Source organism: Magnolia sinica, chromosome 5, assembly GCF_029962835.1.
Source record: "Magnolia sinica isolate HGM2019 chromosome 5, MsV1, whole genome shotgun sequence".
In the NCBI taxonomy this organism is placed as follows: Eukaryota; Viridiplantae; Streptophyta; class Magnoliopsida; order Magnoliales; family Magnoliaceae; genus Magnolia; species Magnolia sinica.
The window spans coordinates 9,437,894-9,451,202 of record NC_080577.1 but is presented as its reverse complement, the minus strand read 5'-3'; the positions used below and the strand labels follow the sequence as shown (position 1 = coordinate 9,451,202).

The window sequence follows — 13,309 nt, the reverse complement described above, 5'->3', positions numbered from 1 at the left end:
AGATCAAAGACTCAAGTGGATGTCACTAGGATCAGTGGCCAGTGGGAATGAAATTGCTCACAACCAAAACCTTCATAAGGTGATTCCACTGGGATGAATAAAGGTTGACCTGCGTATTTAGATATTTAATCCCAGCAGTCCTTCTGGTGGGACCTAGTTTGCATGCCCTAGTGTCAAGTAACCAGGCCATTTGGACCATCATAATCTTCAAATCAACGGATTATCTTCCGTTTGCATCTTCGTTGACATAGTTTAGATGAGCGTTGCATGGTCACTTTTATTTTCTGGAAGTGTTTGCATGTGCATCAAAGGCAAAAGGCGACTGAGTCACTATCAATGGTGATAGTTTGCCCCACGCATAGAGGGGGCAGCTCGAATGGATTACATTAGAAATCGGATTGCGTACTGAGTTACTCAGTAGGCTCTTATCTTACTGAGTAAACTCTGTTGGGCCCACCGTGAATGTATGTTGTTTATCCATGGCGTCCATCCTTTTTTCCATGTATATCATTTTAGAATATCCAAAGCTCAACTGGACCATACCACAGGCAGCTGTGGGAATAATGATTTCCACAGTTGAAACCTTTCCAGGCCCCCACAGTGATGATGTTTACTTGTCATCTAACCTGTTCATGAGATCACACAGGCATGGATGAAAGGAAAACACAAATATAAGCTTGATCAAAAACTTCTATAGCCCTCAACAAATTTTCGAACGGTGGACATTCAATTCACAGTGGTGTGGTCTATTTGATCTTTGGATATGCTTCATTTTTGGAATGAAGCTTTAAATGAATGGATAGAATGCATAAATCATGGTAGACCCCAGAGTTTACTCAGTACCTTTAGGGCGTGTTTGTTGGTCCGTAGATTGTCAAGACCAGAGGATACTACTGTTAACAACCCTTCCCCATCTCCACCTCAATACTTCAAATATCGGTACCTCCCATACCGTAAATAAATTCCCTGTCCATATGCGTATGCTCTTTTGTATTTTATGCCGAGGAAGCAACAACATTGCACAATTCCCTTGTGGACCATCAATCACAACTGTCCACCTAGTGGGCCCTACCTCTCCAATTCCCAAAAGATGCTTTCATATTCGAGAATTGTGAGCAACAGACAATCAATATACTTGTAGACAATTTAAGATAAACATGTATAACTTTATGGTACACTGACATGAATGCGGACAAGCCTTAAATTAGATTATTAAACCGTCCAAAAACAGAAGTTGCCATCCTTAAATTAGATTATGTAGCTGTCCAAAAACAGATTATTTAATCGTCCAACCACACATCAACGGTGGAAAGATACAATAGAGAACAAGGTGGGAAGATGAAACTCCTGCTTAGAGAACTTGATATATGCAGTGTGGGATGACTCTTCCACTTTCCTGATCGTACGAAGGAAAGGAACAACCCAGCACTTGGAAGACTCCCTCCAATAGAAGAACCCTACACACTTGCAATCCTTGCTGCACTTCTCCCTGCACTCTTCCACCTTCATGGGCCCCACTCCCTCCACATTCCTACTCAAGAAGTGTTCTACACCATCGATCTTATAGTAATCGACGCTTGCACTAGCCTTGCAAGACGACGATGGGAGCTTAGGAGGTGCGCACATCTCGCTCCACCCTAACATTCCTTGGCGCTGAGGGCACGCAACACACATCCCCTCTTGGCACAACCCAAGCGAACCACACTTCATCGGCAATCTACACTCCCTATCGTAGTCGAAATCATAGAATGGGAATGTATCAAAATGACGCAGGGGAGGACGTGAGGTCGAGCACCGTCTTACTCAAGAGGATAACTATTCTGAATCCACGGAACTTCTCTGGACTCCTCACAGAGACTTCTTGAATCCACGAGGAAAGAAAGCAGAAAATAGAAATAAATTCTAATAAATTCAAAATTGATTGATGAATAATTAAGAACAAGTTCACAACCCTTTAAATAAGGGTACCAAGCAATGAGAAAGAAATCAGAATCAAACTACAACTCAAACTCCTAGAATCCGCAACTTACTATAAATAGTAAACTTACTATTTATAAACGGTCGTGATGTCTACTAGTGCGCAAGGTTTTCAGCCAAAAATAAGTGTCCTATTTGGCTTCGCCAAACCGTTCTCCTAATTATTCTAAGCTCTTTTCACGTTGGGCGCAACTCCTAAAGCCCGACGGATGAAGAGTTATAGTCAAACAAAAATTTATTATTTATAGTAAAAACGAAATTAAAACAGGAAAACTACCGTCGATCAAGGGGTTTTTCGCAATTCCAGGCTGCGCAACCCGGCATAGTGGGTTGGTTGGCTAAAGTAGCTCATTCTACCCCAAAATCATATATTTTACGTCAGATAACTCATTCCGGATTGCGAGATACGCCCAATCTAAGGTCCGATGGTCCGGATCACTTCTATCATCGACCGGGCCTTTTCTAATCCATCTTGGCCATGAAAGTGTCCGCCACCCGCTCTACATCACAAAAGTGCCACTGAAGTATGAAAACGTTGGCATCCATGCACCTTCCACAACCTTCTCATAGTAGGTGAATGTCTTCAGATTCCCATCCGATCCCAACCGTAGGAATGAATACGTGTTATTGTAATTCAGCCTAACCAAATCGAATCCACCTGAGGCACTCCCATTAACTACAAAATTCAACGTTAGGTAGAATGCCTCATCTATGTGATGCTTTTCGCTTACGAAGGTGACTGCTTCAATCTGATTATCTCTTCCCCAACCTCCATACTGAAGAGCCGTACCGGAGTGATCCATGTACATGACGAACCCATTACGAGCTATCTCCAAGCTATACAGACCATCCGATCCGTCCTCAGCGGATGTGCGGCTGATGAGCTTCTTGGTAACGTCCAATCGAACTGACTGGCCCCCAAGGAGGGTGTCAGTAGGATGGCTGAAACTTTGCCACAAGAACCTACCGTTCTTGTCATGAAGGACTAGATTCCCAGTGGAGAGGAGCTTAATGCCAGTGACGGCTTTGTTAGCTGTATTGGTTTGCCAGACGACACGGCCATCTGCATCAGCAAGGATGAGATTGCCATTGCGGCCGAAGGTGAGAGTGGCATTTTCACGGACAGGATCGTTACGGTTAGCATCCCAGACCCAGCGCATGATGGCTTCGCCCCGTGGGGTCCCCATGCGGATGGCGAAGACATGTGCATTTGGGGTAGTGTTGTAGAAGCAGACCCTGAAATGGAAACTGGACAAGCCACTGACGGTCACCTGGTGATAGAAGGCGCCATATTCGGTTACATAGTCACCCATTTCGCCTTGGTTCACCCATTGAATTGCTGTGCAGCGTAGAGTAGCCATTGAAGCTGCTTCTACTTGCAAGAAAATGAAGTGCTTTGGAATGGGAGTATGAAGGGGTATTTAAAGGGGTGTTCGGCAGCGAGAAGGATGGGATTAAGATCTGACTATCTGACCTTTGTTGACTAGTCAAACTCGACACCTTTATCTACCACCTTAAACGGTTAATAAATGGGAGAAGTATTCACGTGGAATGGTTGCATGGAAGCTTTTATGCCTTCAACGCTTCTTCCTTTTTTCCACAAATTATATATCACTTATTCAAAAATCTGAGCCGTTCATCAGACAAAAAATCCTGTAAGGATCAATGACTGGGGAAATTGGAATGATCCAATTATCAGGTAGGCCATCTGATGATGAACCATCCGTGTTTTTCAACTCACGGAATTTTTATACTTTTGTTGACCTTGTGCACGGCTAGGATGTTCTTCACAAGTTACAAATTGGACCGGAATCCTCTGCACCACAAATTGTATGCAGCGGGTTACACACCCGAGCTCTGTGGGGGCGTACGGGTCGTGGGCGTGTGAGACATCCACTCCGTCCATCGGGTATTTACCTCGATTTTAGCTGCAATGATTAAAAAACAATGCAACCCACGACCCATGTGGGCTACACCATAGGGAACAATGGGAAGGGATGCCAACCGTTGTTTTTTTTTTTTTTAGCTGGCCACGCCATGGTGTGTATATTTCATCCAACCTGTTTATTTGGTGCGCCTCATCAGGATTAGCAGACGGTTCAAAATCAACCAGATCCAAATTCTAAGAATACGACACATCGCTGGAACTTGAAAGTTTTATGAGTGATTTACGTTGTTTCCCATGTTGTGGCCCACCCATGTATTGGATCTTCCTGATTTTTAGAATCTAAAATTAAAATTAGACGTATAACCTGATGGATGGATTGGATTCAGCACTTGAAACACGATGGGCTGCAAAGCACTCGAATGCTGCTATTGTAGGGGATTACCGTCCACCTCGATTTTGCTCTTTTCCCAGGAGTTCGTTTTGTCTCTATGGCTACTTTTAAGGATCTAGCGTGTCCGCCCACTGAGGCCCACATGCTTACAATGGTCAATTGATTTAAACTGTCCGTGTTTTCGTTACTATCATGAATAAGCTATTGTCATTTGATCATGCCTGATGGTTCTAGATACTGATGGTTAATTTTCAAAGTGGAGAGTAAATCATAGATTCCATGATTTGGATGCTTCCCATCATTGGACCAGTCTGCATGTGGGCTCCACATGGCGGCTATACTGAATTCTGAGTAGCTGACAGAGGCAAAACAGAACTCTTTCCAAATTTAGCTTTCAAATGCAGAGGAATGGCTACTCGCTAACCATCCGAATCCTACTCTCGCACGTGCCATTTTAATCGTTGCGTGTGCAGGATCAGGGCTCTTCATATCTGTCCGACCTTGTGTACCCTTGGGTTGTAGCTAGATCAGGTTCATCGGGTCCATACATGCATTTAAATAGTCAGTTGGGTAATTTTTATTATTATCGTCCATTTTTTCATAAACGTGTGGCTCATTTAATGGAAGATCCTAATTTCTGGGCCGGCCCAGCTAACAAACAGAGTGGAACCCACCGGATGAATTACTTGGACGTGTGGCTAGACCATTCGACTGGCTATTCTTGGAAGTGCTGGGGAGGCCGGGTACACTAACCAACTCGACCCTGGTTCGTGCACATATGGCCCATAGACACCCCATTGGATCGATGGCTCATCTAGAGCTAGCAGCCGAGGGTCGTGAGTTCCCTGTAACAGGGCCTCTGTAACACAAAGCTCTGTAGGGCCCACCGAATGTTTGTGTGAAATCCACTCCGCACATCATTTTTGCCAACTCATGTTAGGATTTGAGCCAGAAAAAGAGGCAGATACAAAACTCAAGTGGACCGCACCACATGGAACAGCTGTGATTGAATGCTCATTACTGAAAACTTCTTGGGCCCACTAGTTCTGGATCAAGTGGGCAACACCTTATGAACGGGTTGGATGGCATATAAATATAAACACAACAATGGGCTGTGAGCCTAGGAAGGTCTCGATGGTGGATGCTTCCATGCTCCGGTTCCCACTTTTTTATGTAGCGTGGCCCACTTAAGTTTTGGATCTGAATTATTTCTAGCCTCATATGCTAACATTAGCTAGAAAAAGTCGATGGACGGAGTAGATGTCACATGGGCATAGGTGTACTTCATAGACTTTGTGTTACAAGGGCTCATGTGACAGGGAATTCGCCCCCGCAGCCAGCGATGTCAATAGGTTCTGAACCGGTGGTTATCCGATGAACCCGATTTCATTCTAATCGGTCCGTGTCTCACCTTAGATGATCCCCCGGGGCACTTAGAGAATTCAATTCATTCATCTAGACCATCGGTTAGGTACAACGCACATCTCAGCTGACCATGCAAACATCACACCAATTTGGCAAATATTAACCGTTTGATTAAAGATCTTTAATATGACCGGTCAAGATTGTAAACAAAAAAATAATAATAATTCCAATCAACAACTTGACCCACCTATTTGGAAGTTGAAATGCTTATGATTATAAATAATCAATTTTATTAGTAACAATCCTATACATGTTTTGGGAAAAGGACGGATATAGAAAATAATGCCAAATCAAGTATGGATTGGATCACCTGAATCGTGTGATTTTCGAATGATAAACCATGAAATATGATTGGCACTTAACGAACGGTTCAGATTGATTGATTGGACTGTCTAAAGCTCCCAATGCCACTATTAGCATTATATAGTGCACTTTCGAGTTCCCTAGCCTTTTTCTTTTTCTTTCTTTTTTTTTTTTTTTTTTTTTTGTGGGTGCGCACTGGACGCGGATTGCGTACTACCCCCGCCTGTCCCTAGCTCCGAATGGGCAGGTCTATGGGCGGGCCCACCGTGATGTATCTGTACATCCAAGTCGTCTATCCCTTTTCTCAGATTATTTTAAGGCATCGAAACAAAATTAAGGAAGATCCAACGAACAAATGTACCACACCACCAATGACTCTTGCATTTAATGCAACTGACATTTAATGCTTTATGCATTTTAATGCAACCAAGCTTATTATTTGGCGTGGTCCACTTGATAACCAAGGCTTTACTCAAGAGTAAGTTTGAGGTTTGTAGAAATCATGCTGGCTTGAAAAAAGTGAATTCCTTCTGAGTCGGAAAGGGGGAGATTCGATAGAGTTTTTCTCCTCAGGTCAGAGGAGATGTGATGCGGTTCAGATGCCACAAACAGTGGAATCACCGCGCTGCTCAACCAGTCAAGTGAACAGTGCTCGACCATTCGAGGGTCGCTCGACCAGCCGAGGGTTACTCAACTCAAAGTCCAGCGAGCTCAATGAATAGTGCTCGACCAGTCGAGGGCTGGCTCTACCAGTCTAGTGAACAGTGCTCGACCAGTTGAGCTTATGCAGTTTTGAATCCGATTTTGTGCAGGATGCGGAATTTTGAGCGGCTTTCATAAGGGTGTAAAAGAGAGTTTCCTAAACTATAAATAGGAGGTACCTAGGGCTTTATAGGTAATGCAAGAGGATTTCTTAAAGCTTTACAAGGGTTTGTTAAATGGTTTAGGGCTATTAAAGGTGTGAGAGAAAGAGAGAGAAAGAGAGAGAGAGGAAGCTTGTGGAAGGGAGTCGACGTCTCAGCGCTTTTATGTTCTCGTAATCGGTGAGATCTCTCCGTTTTCTTTTTATTCTCTTATTGTTTATCCACTTCTGCGTAGTGAAGAAGGTTTGATCTAAGTGGTGTGTGCTTGTGATTGGTTGTAACGTTCTACTTGATAGTGGATTGTTGATCTGAACGAGGTCCCGTAGTTTTTACCTCTTTGAGGGTTTTCCACATAAAATTCTCTTGTGTCATGTGGTTTGTGCTTTGATTTATTTCATTACTTTATTGTCTCATAATTTTGATTTGTTTTGAGAGGCTAGATCCTAAGGTTTGGTGTAAGGCCCTCAACAAAAACTGACTTTTCTACTTAAAACCCTATTATAGATTTAAACAATGAACATAGAATCAATACAACTCATTCATTGTGTAGATCTAAGATTTTTGAATTAAAATACTTTTTTTTTAAAAAAAGGTCAAAACATACTAGTAAAAGTCCTTCCTTTGTCTCTCTCAAGGGTTTCCTACAGGAAAATTCTTTCGATCTCCCATTTTTATAAAGAGACGGCCCGAGTCTAAACGGTTCCTCTGGAGTTAAGAAAATTTCACAAAAAGATAAATTATTTTAAAGCCGAGACTCAATCCTCTAACCTATCCTTACACCGAGAGTGCCTACCAACATGCTAAGTGTTTGGTCTTTTGTTATTAATTAAAATTTTAAATTATTAAATCCTAATTAGTTAGGCTTTTTGTGTTTCGAAAATTCAAAGTCATCACATCAGTGGGCCACATCACATAGGAAACAACACACATGAAACAATGAGGATAATAATGTCCATGATTAAAACTTTTTTAAGGGTCTACCGTGATGTTTATTTGTCATCCAATCTGTTTATAAGGTCACACCAACATGAATGAACGGGGGAAAAAACAAACATAAGTTGATCTAAAACTTTCATCATGACCCCAGGAAGCATTCAAAGGTAGGCTTTCATTTCACACTTTTTCCTATTGTGTGGTCCACATGAACTTTAGATACACTTCAGGTTTAGGCTTATAATCTAAAACAAATGAAAGACGTATATAAGATACATCACAATGGGCCCCACAATTTACTCAGCCTGCTACAACGTAACTTAATAATACACAATTAATTTCCTGGACAGAAAGCATCATTGTCACCAGTATTTCCCAGGATGGTGTAGCCCACTAGTGCCTTGGATTCGCTTAGTTTTTGGATTATCCTTAAAATGATTTTCTAAAATGAATGGATTAAGTAGATAAAATCCAAACATCACCGTGGGCCCCACATGGCCCTGAATGTACCAAGTCCCACCAGACAACGGCAAGCTGCAATCCGCGTCCCATACGTTAGATGTAGCCTTTAATGTAGGCTAATAGCCCAAAAGTCAGAGGACCACACCCCAAAAAAGTTAGGTGGGGACACCCAACCAATAAAATTTCTCCACTGATTTTGGTGTCTCCTTTGGTGTGTATATGCCATCTAATCCATTAATCAAATGCGCCTCACAGAGACGAAGATAAAACGAAAATCGACCCATCATAAAACGCATGTAGGCCACAAGCCATGAATTAGGAGGTTGGAAGCACGATTTTCCATTGTTCCTGTTTTATAGCCCACGTAAGTTTTGCATCGCCTGATCTTTGGTTTCAATGGTCAGAATCAAAGAAAACACGATAGATGCGACGGATTAGATGCACAGTTGAGGTGGGCTCCACAGTAGCCCTGGCGTGGCGCGGTGGTATCAATACCACCAATAGTATCGTACAATTTCAAGATTTGTGAGGCAGCTAACTTCATTTGACTATCTTTTCAGAACCACAGATTTCGTAAACAGGAGATGACATCGTATTCAAAGTATCCGGATGCGGTGTGCCACTGCCACGCACCACCAACCTTAGTGGTCTTCATGATGTATATGTTATATCTAAACCGTCCATCTGTTTGGCAAGATAATTTTAGGGTATGAGCCCAAACATAATGTAAATCAAAAGCTTAAGTAGATTATATCATAGAAACCAGTGGGATTGAACACCTATGTACATAGGAGTGTTAGATCAGGCTGATTTTTTATTTTTTATTTTTTTAACTTCATCCAGGTATATACATGTGACCTTATGAATAGGTTGGATGGTCAATATACATTATGGTAGGCCTTGAGAAGGTTTTGACTGCGGGCATCATGGTTCTCAGTACTTTCTATGGTGTGGTGCAATTGAGTGTTGTGTTTGGCTCATTTTTTTGTGTCATGCACTAAAATAATCGCTTCAAATGGATAGACAATGTGGATGCAACACATGCATCAAATATCGTGGTGTGGCCCACAGAACTAGGTGACGTCGACACACCACGAGGTGGGTGATGTGTGTCACACCAAGCAGTTCCCTTCCGTATCCCACAGCTAGCAAAATCTCTGATATAAATATGTTTTATATAATCATATTACTTGGATCTCATCTTTATCAATTGCAATAGCAATTCTCTGATCCTATATCTCATATTGATAGATGATCCAGTGTGCCAAGATCATGGAAACTTTCCATGCACCCATTTGCATTTGGGCTTGTTGACATCCATATCACCTATTTGGACCGTCCATTAGCCTGACCAACCATGCTTGAAACAACATTGCTCATAATAAGGAGAATAAAAAATAAAAAATAAAATGAGAGAGAAAGTTGGAAACGTGGATTCATAGATTAGGTTCAATCATGGATGTTTAAGACCACCTGATTGCTGTGATTATCTCAAAGTAGCGTGAGAAGACTTAACCTAATAGATGGTTTAGAAAGCTGACGTGATGCCAACAAGCCCAAATGCAGATAGGTGCATGCAAGATTCTATGTACCAGATTGTTTGGCACCATGGATTTGGGGAGGGGATTTCAAAATCTGTCTTTGTTTAGGCGGATAAAGCAACTGCATTTCAAATCCACTCAAAGAAACGCTTTGAAATCCAAAGTGGAAGCTACGGTTTCATCTAAAATTCTCACATGAGTCATATGTGTAACATGTGTGTTACTAGATTATTAATCTATTAGGCATGTGGCCCATTGATGATATTCCAAAACAATTATATTATCAATTGCATCACTAATTTTTATTTTTATTTTAATAGAATAATCTGCACAATCCAAGAATTGTCCATGTAATTCAACGGTTAAATATCATTGGTTAGTCACTCAGGATATGATCCTATGCTTGTGGCCCATCCAAGACTTAAAATTTCATTATTTTCGGCCCTAGTATATGTTTCAACAGGCTTATTACAATCATTGTGTCAAACATTACATGCATACACTAATTAAATATATTAAAGTTAATTTAGTAATTAAATTCACTCTTTTTGGATTCTAAATCTAGTATAGAGCATCGGCCATTAATTTAGTAATTAAATTCACTCCTTTTGGATTCTAAATTTAGTATAGAGCATCGGCCATTCTGAATCTAGGGTGCCAAACACAACAGGAGAATCCCAAATTTAGAGTATTTCGAATCTAAGAGATTTCTAGTCGAGGATATTTCAAATCCACCGTGTCAAAAGGAGCGTTAGGTTATTGGATCTTCTCTTTGATATTTTATACTTCTTGAATGGCAGTCTTCTTCTAGATTGGACGGCTCGCTATGAGACCTGTCCTACGGCGTTCCCTGGTATGAGTTTTTACCAGGGTTTTTTGCTGGAATAGCGCAGTTGATTAAGGAAGCTTAGGAATCAGGAAAAGAAATGTCGGCAAATGGTGGCCAAAATGCTTTGACAAAAAAGCATTTATATTTTGTTAAAGTTATCAATTTAAGAATCGCCAAAAAGCACTTTTTTTTTTCTGTCGTACGGTTCAGTGAAGTGTTGGATCAGCTTAGTTTTTTGGCATGTACATAGTCTGAAAAAACGATGCATTGGATGGGTTTCCAACAAACATCACCGTGGCCTACCTAGCTTCACGGTGCTTGAAGCTCCTGTGATAGGTTGTCCATTATCCCAAAAATATGTCCGCAGTACATTTAAATAATGGCCCGCAAATTGGCTTGGAGAACCTATCACTAGCCTCATCCGTAGTGATTGATGACCTGTGGCCTCGGGTGATGTATGGGTTTTATTGAACATCTTCAACTATTTTGCTGGCTCATGTTTATGACATGAGTTTAAAAATGAGAGAGATCCAAACCTCAAGTGGACCATATCATAGGAAATAGTTCGTATGGCAGTATGAATGGTTGAAAACTTCCTTAAACCCACCATAATATTTATTTGCCATCCAATTTATTCATAAGGTCCATTGAAGCTGGATGAAGGAAAAACAAGAATATCAGCTTCATCTAAACCTTTTGTGGCACCCAAGTTTTCAACCGTGAGCATTTAATCCCCACTATTTCCGATGGTGTATGTGGTCCACCTAAGTTTTGAATTTGCCTCTTTTTAGGATCATACATTAAAATGAGCAAAATCAGATTGCACACTGAGTAGCTCAACATGCTCTTATCTTACTGAGTAAACTCTGTTGTGCCCACTGTGAATGTATGTGGTTTATCCATGTCGTCCATCCTTTTTTCCATATATATCATTTTAGAATATCCAAAGCTCAACTGGACCATACCACAGGCAGCTGTGGGAATAATGATTTCCACAGTTGAAACCTTTCCAGGCCCCCACAGTGATGATGTTTACTTGTCATCTAACCTGTCCATGAGATCACACAGGCATGGATGAAAGGAAAACACAAATATAAGCGTGATCGAAAACTTCTATAGCCCTCAACAAATTTTCAAACAGTGGACATTCAATTCACAGTGGTGTGGTCTATTTGATCTTTGGATATGCTTCATTTCTGGAACGAAGCTTTAAATGAATGGATAAAATGCATAAATCATGGTGGACCCCAGAGTTTACTCAGTACCTTTAGGGCGTGTTTGTTGGTCCGTAGATTGTCAAGACCAGAGGATACTACTGTTAACAACCCTTCCCTATCTCCACCTCAATACTTCAAATATCGGTACCTCCCATACCGTAAATAAATTCCCTGTCCATATGCGTATGCTCTTTTGTATTTTATGCCGAGGAAGCAACAACATCGCACAATTCCCTAGTGGACCATCAATCACAACTGTCCACCTAGTGGGCCCTCACTACGCCAAAATCGCTAATTTGCGACGGACCAAATCCGTCGTAAAACCAAATAAACGACGGACTTCGTCCGTCGCTTGGTCCGTCGCTGTTTACTGGGTCGTTTTTTTCTTTCTACGGATAAAATCAGTCGTTTAATCTGCGACGGATAAGGTCCGTCGCCAGAACCGTCGTAAAAAATAAAAACTCCGTTAAAATTCAAAAAATTAGTAATCACTAAAAACATTAGCGACGGATAAGGTCCGTCGCTAATTTGAGTAAGCGACGGACCTTAAATCCGTCGTTGATTTTCAACGGTCAGAAATTAGCGACGGATAAGATCCGTCTCTAATATGAGTAAGCGAAGGACCACGAATCCGTCGTTATTGTCATGTTAGGTAATTAGCGACGGATTTGGTCCGTCGCTAAAATATCTGTGAATAAAAAATATATATCAATAAATTATTATTATTATTTTTAAAATCTTGCACCTGATAGTCATTCAAAAAATAATTCACACTATTGTTTTATAAGAATCCTATTCACAAAATTGGTAACAACTCAATTCAATAAAAGAGGCAATGTCCCAAGTGTCCCACTCCAACAAAAATTGACTTTTAACCCTCCTAACTAAACACTTACCCACCAAACTTGGACCCATACAAAAGAAATTACCTGGAACTTCAACTGTTGGCTATGCCTTGCCTTGAATTAGTTACTTGGTATCCTCTCTTGTTCAACCTTCTTTTGAGCCCTTCCTACATATATTACAAACAACCAGTTTCAATCCAAGAAAAGACTAGCTAACCCCTCATATATTACAAATAACCAGCTCAAATCCATAAAAAGTGAATAGTTTAATCAACTGAAACCAATTAACAAAATAAAAGATTGGAATTCATCCTGGCCATTAGAGGTTCAGGTAAGAGAATTTCTTAACTTCATAATATTCACTGGGAGAGCATAATACAGTTTGAAAAGATCTTTAGATGTTGGAATCAATACACAACAGCGCAATGCAATCTGCATTTAATGCACTAGTGTCTAACAAAATGACCAAATGAAAAGTGTAGGAACTACGAAATTCCTATTTCCCAACAAGATACACCTGCAAAATCAGAAGATAGCAACAACTTGTCAGTGCTTGTAACTGCTTTCATTTATGAAACTGCATCTCTATTACCATTTCACTACAAGAAAAAAAGGGGGCTTTAGCCTCGGTTCAA

General features: G+C 40.9%; 1 protein-coding gene across 1 annotated transcript; it reads right to left on the bottom strand.

The window, feature by feature from the left end:
- Positions 1–1,299: 1,299 nt before the first annotated feature.
- On the bottom strand, positions 1,300–3,338 carry LOC131246918 (EP1-like glycoprotein 2). Its single transcript, XM_058247382.1, has 2 exons — positions 2,482–3,338; positions 1,300–1,726 (listed from the first exon to the last, which is right to left on the bottom strand). The coding sequence occupies exons 1-2, from the start codon at positions 3,336–3,338 to the stop codon at positions 1,300–1,302; spliced, it is 1,284 nt and encodes a 427-aa protein (XP_058103365.1).
- Between the last annotated feature and the right edge of the window lie 9,971 nt (positions 3,339–13,309).

What these genes read in the sequence shown, in the direction of transcription:
- LOC131246918 (XM_058247382.1), bottom strand. Translation starts at nt 3,338, where the DNA reads ATGGCTACTCTACGCTGCACAGCAATTCAATGGGTGAACCAAGGCGAA. An exon ending in TTCAGTGGCACTTTTGTGAT is followed by an intron (nt 1,727 to 2,481) that starts GTAGAGCGGGTG and finishes CGACTACGATAG; the next exon opens with GGAGTGTAGATTGCCGATGA.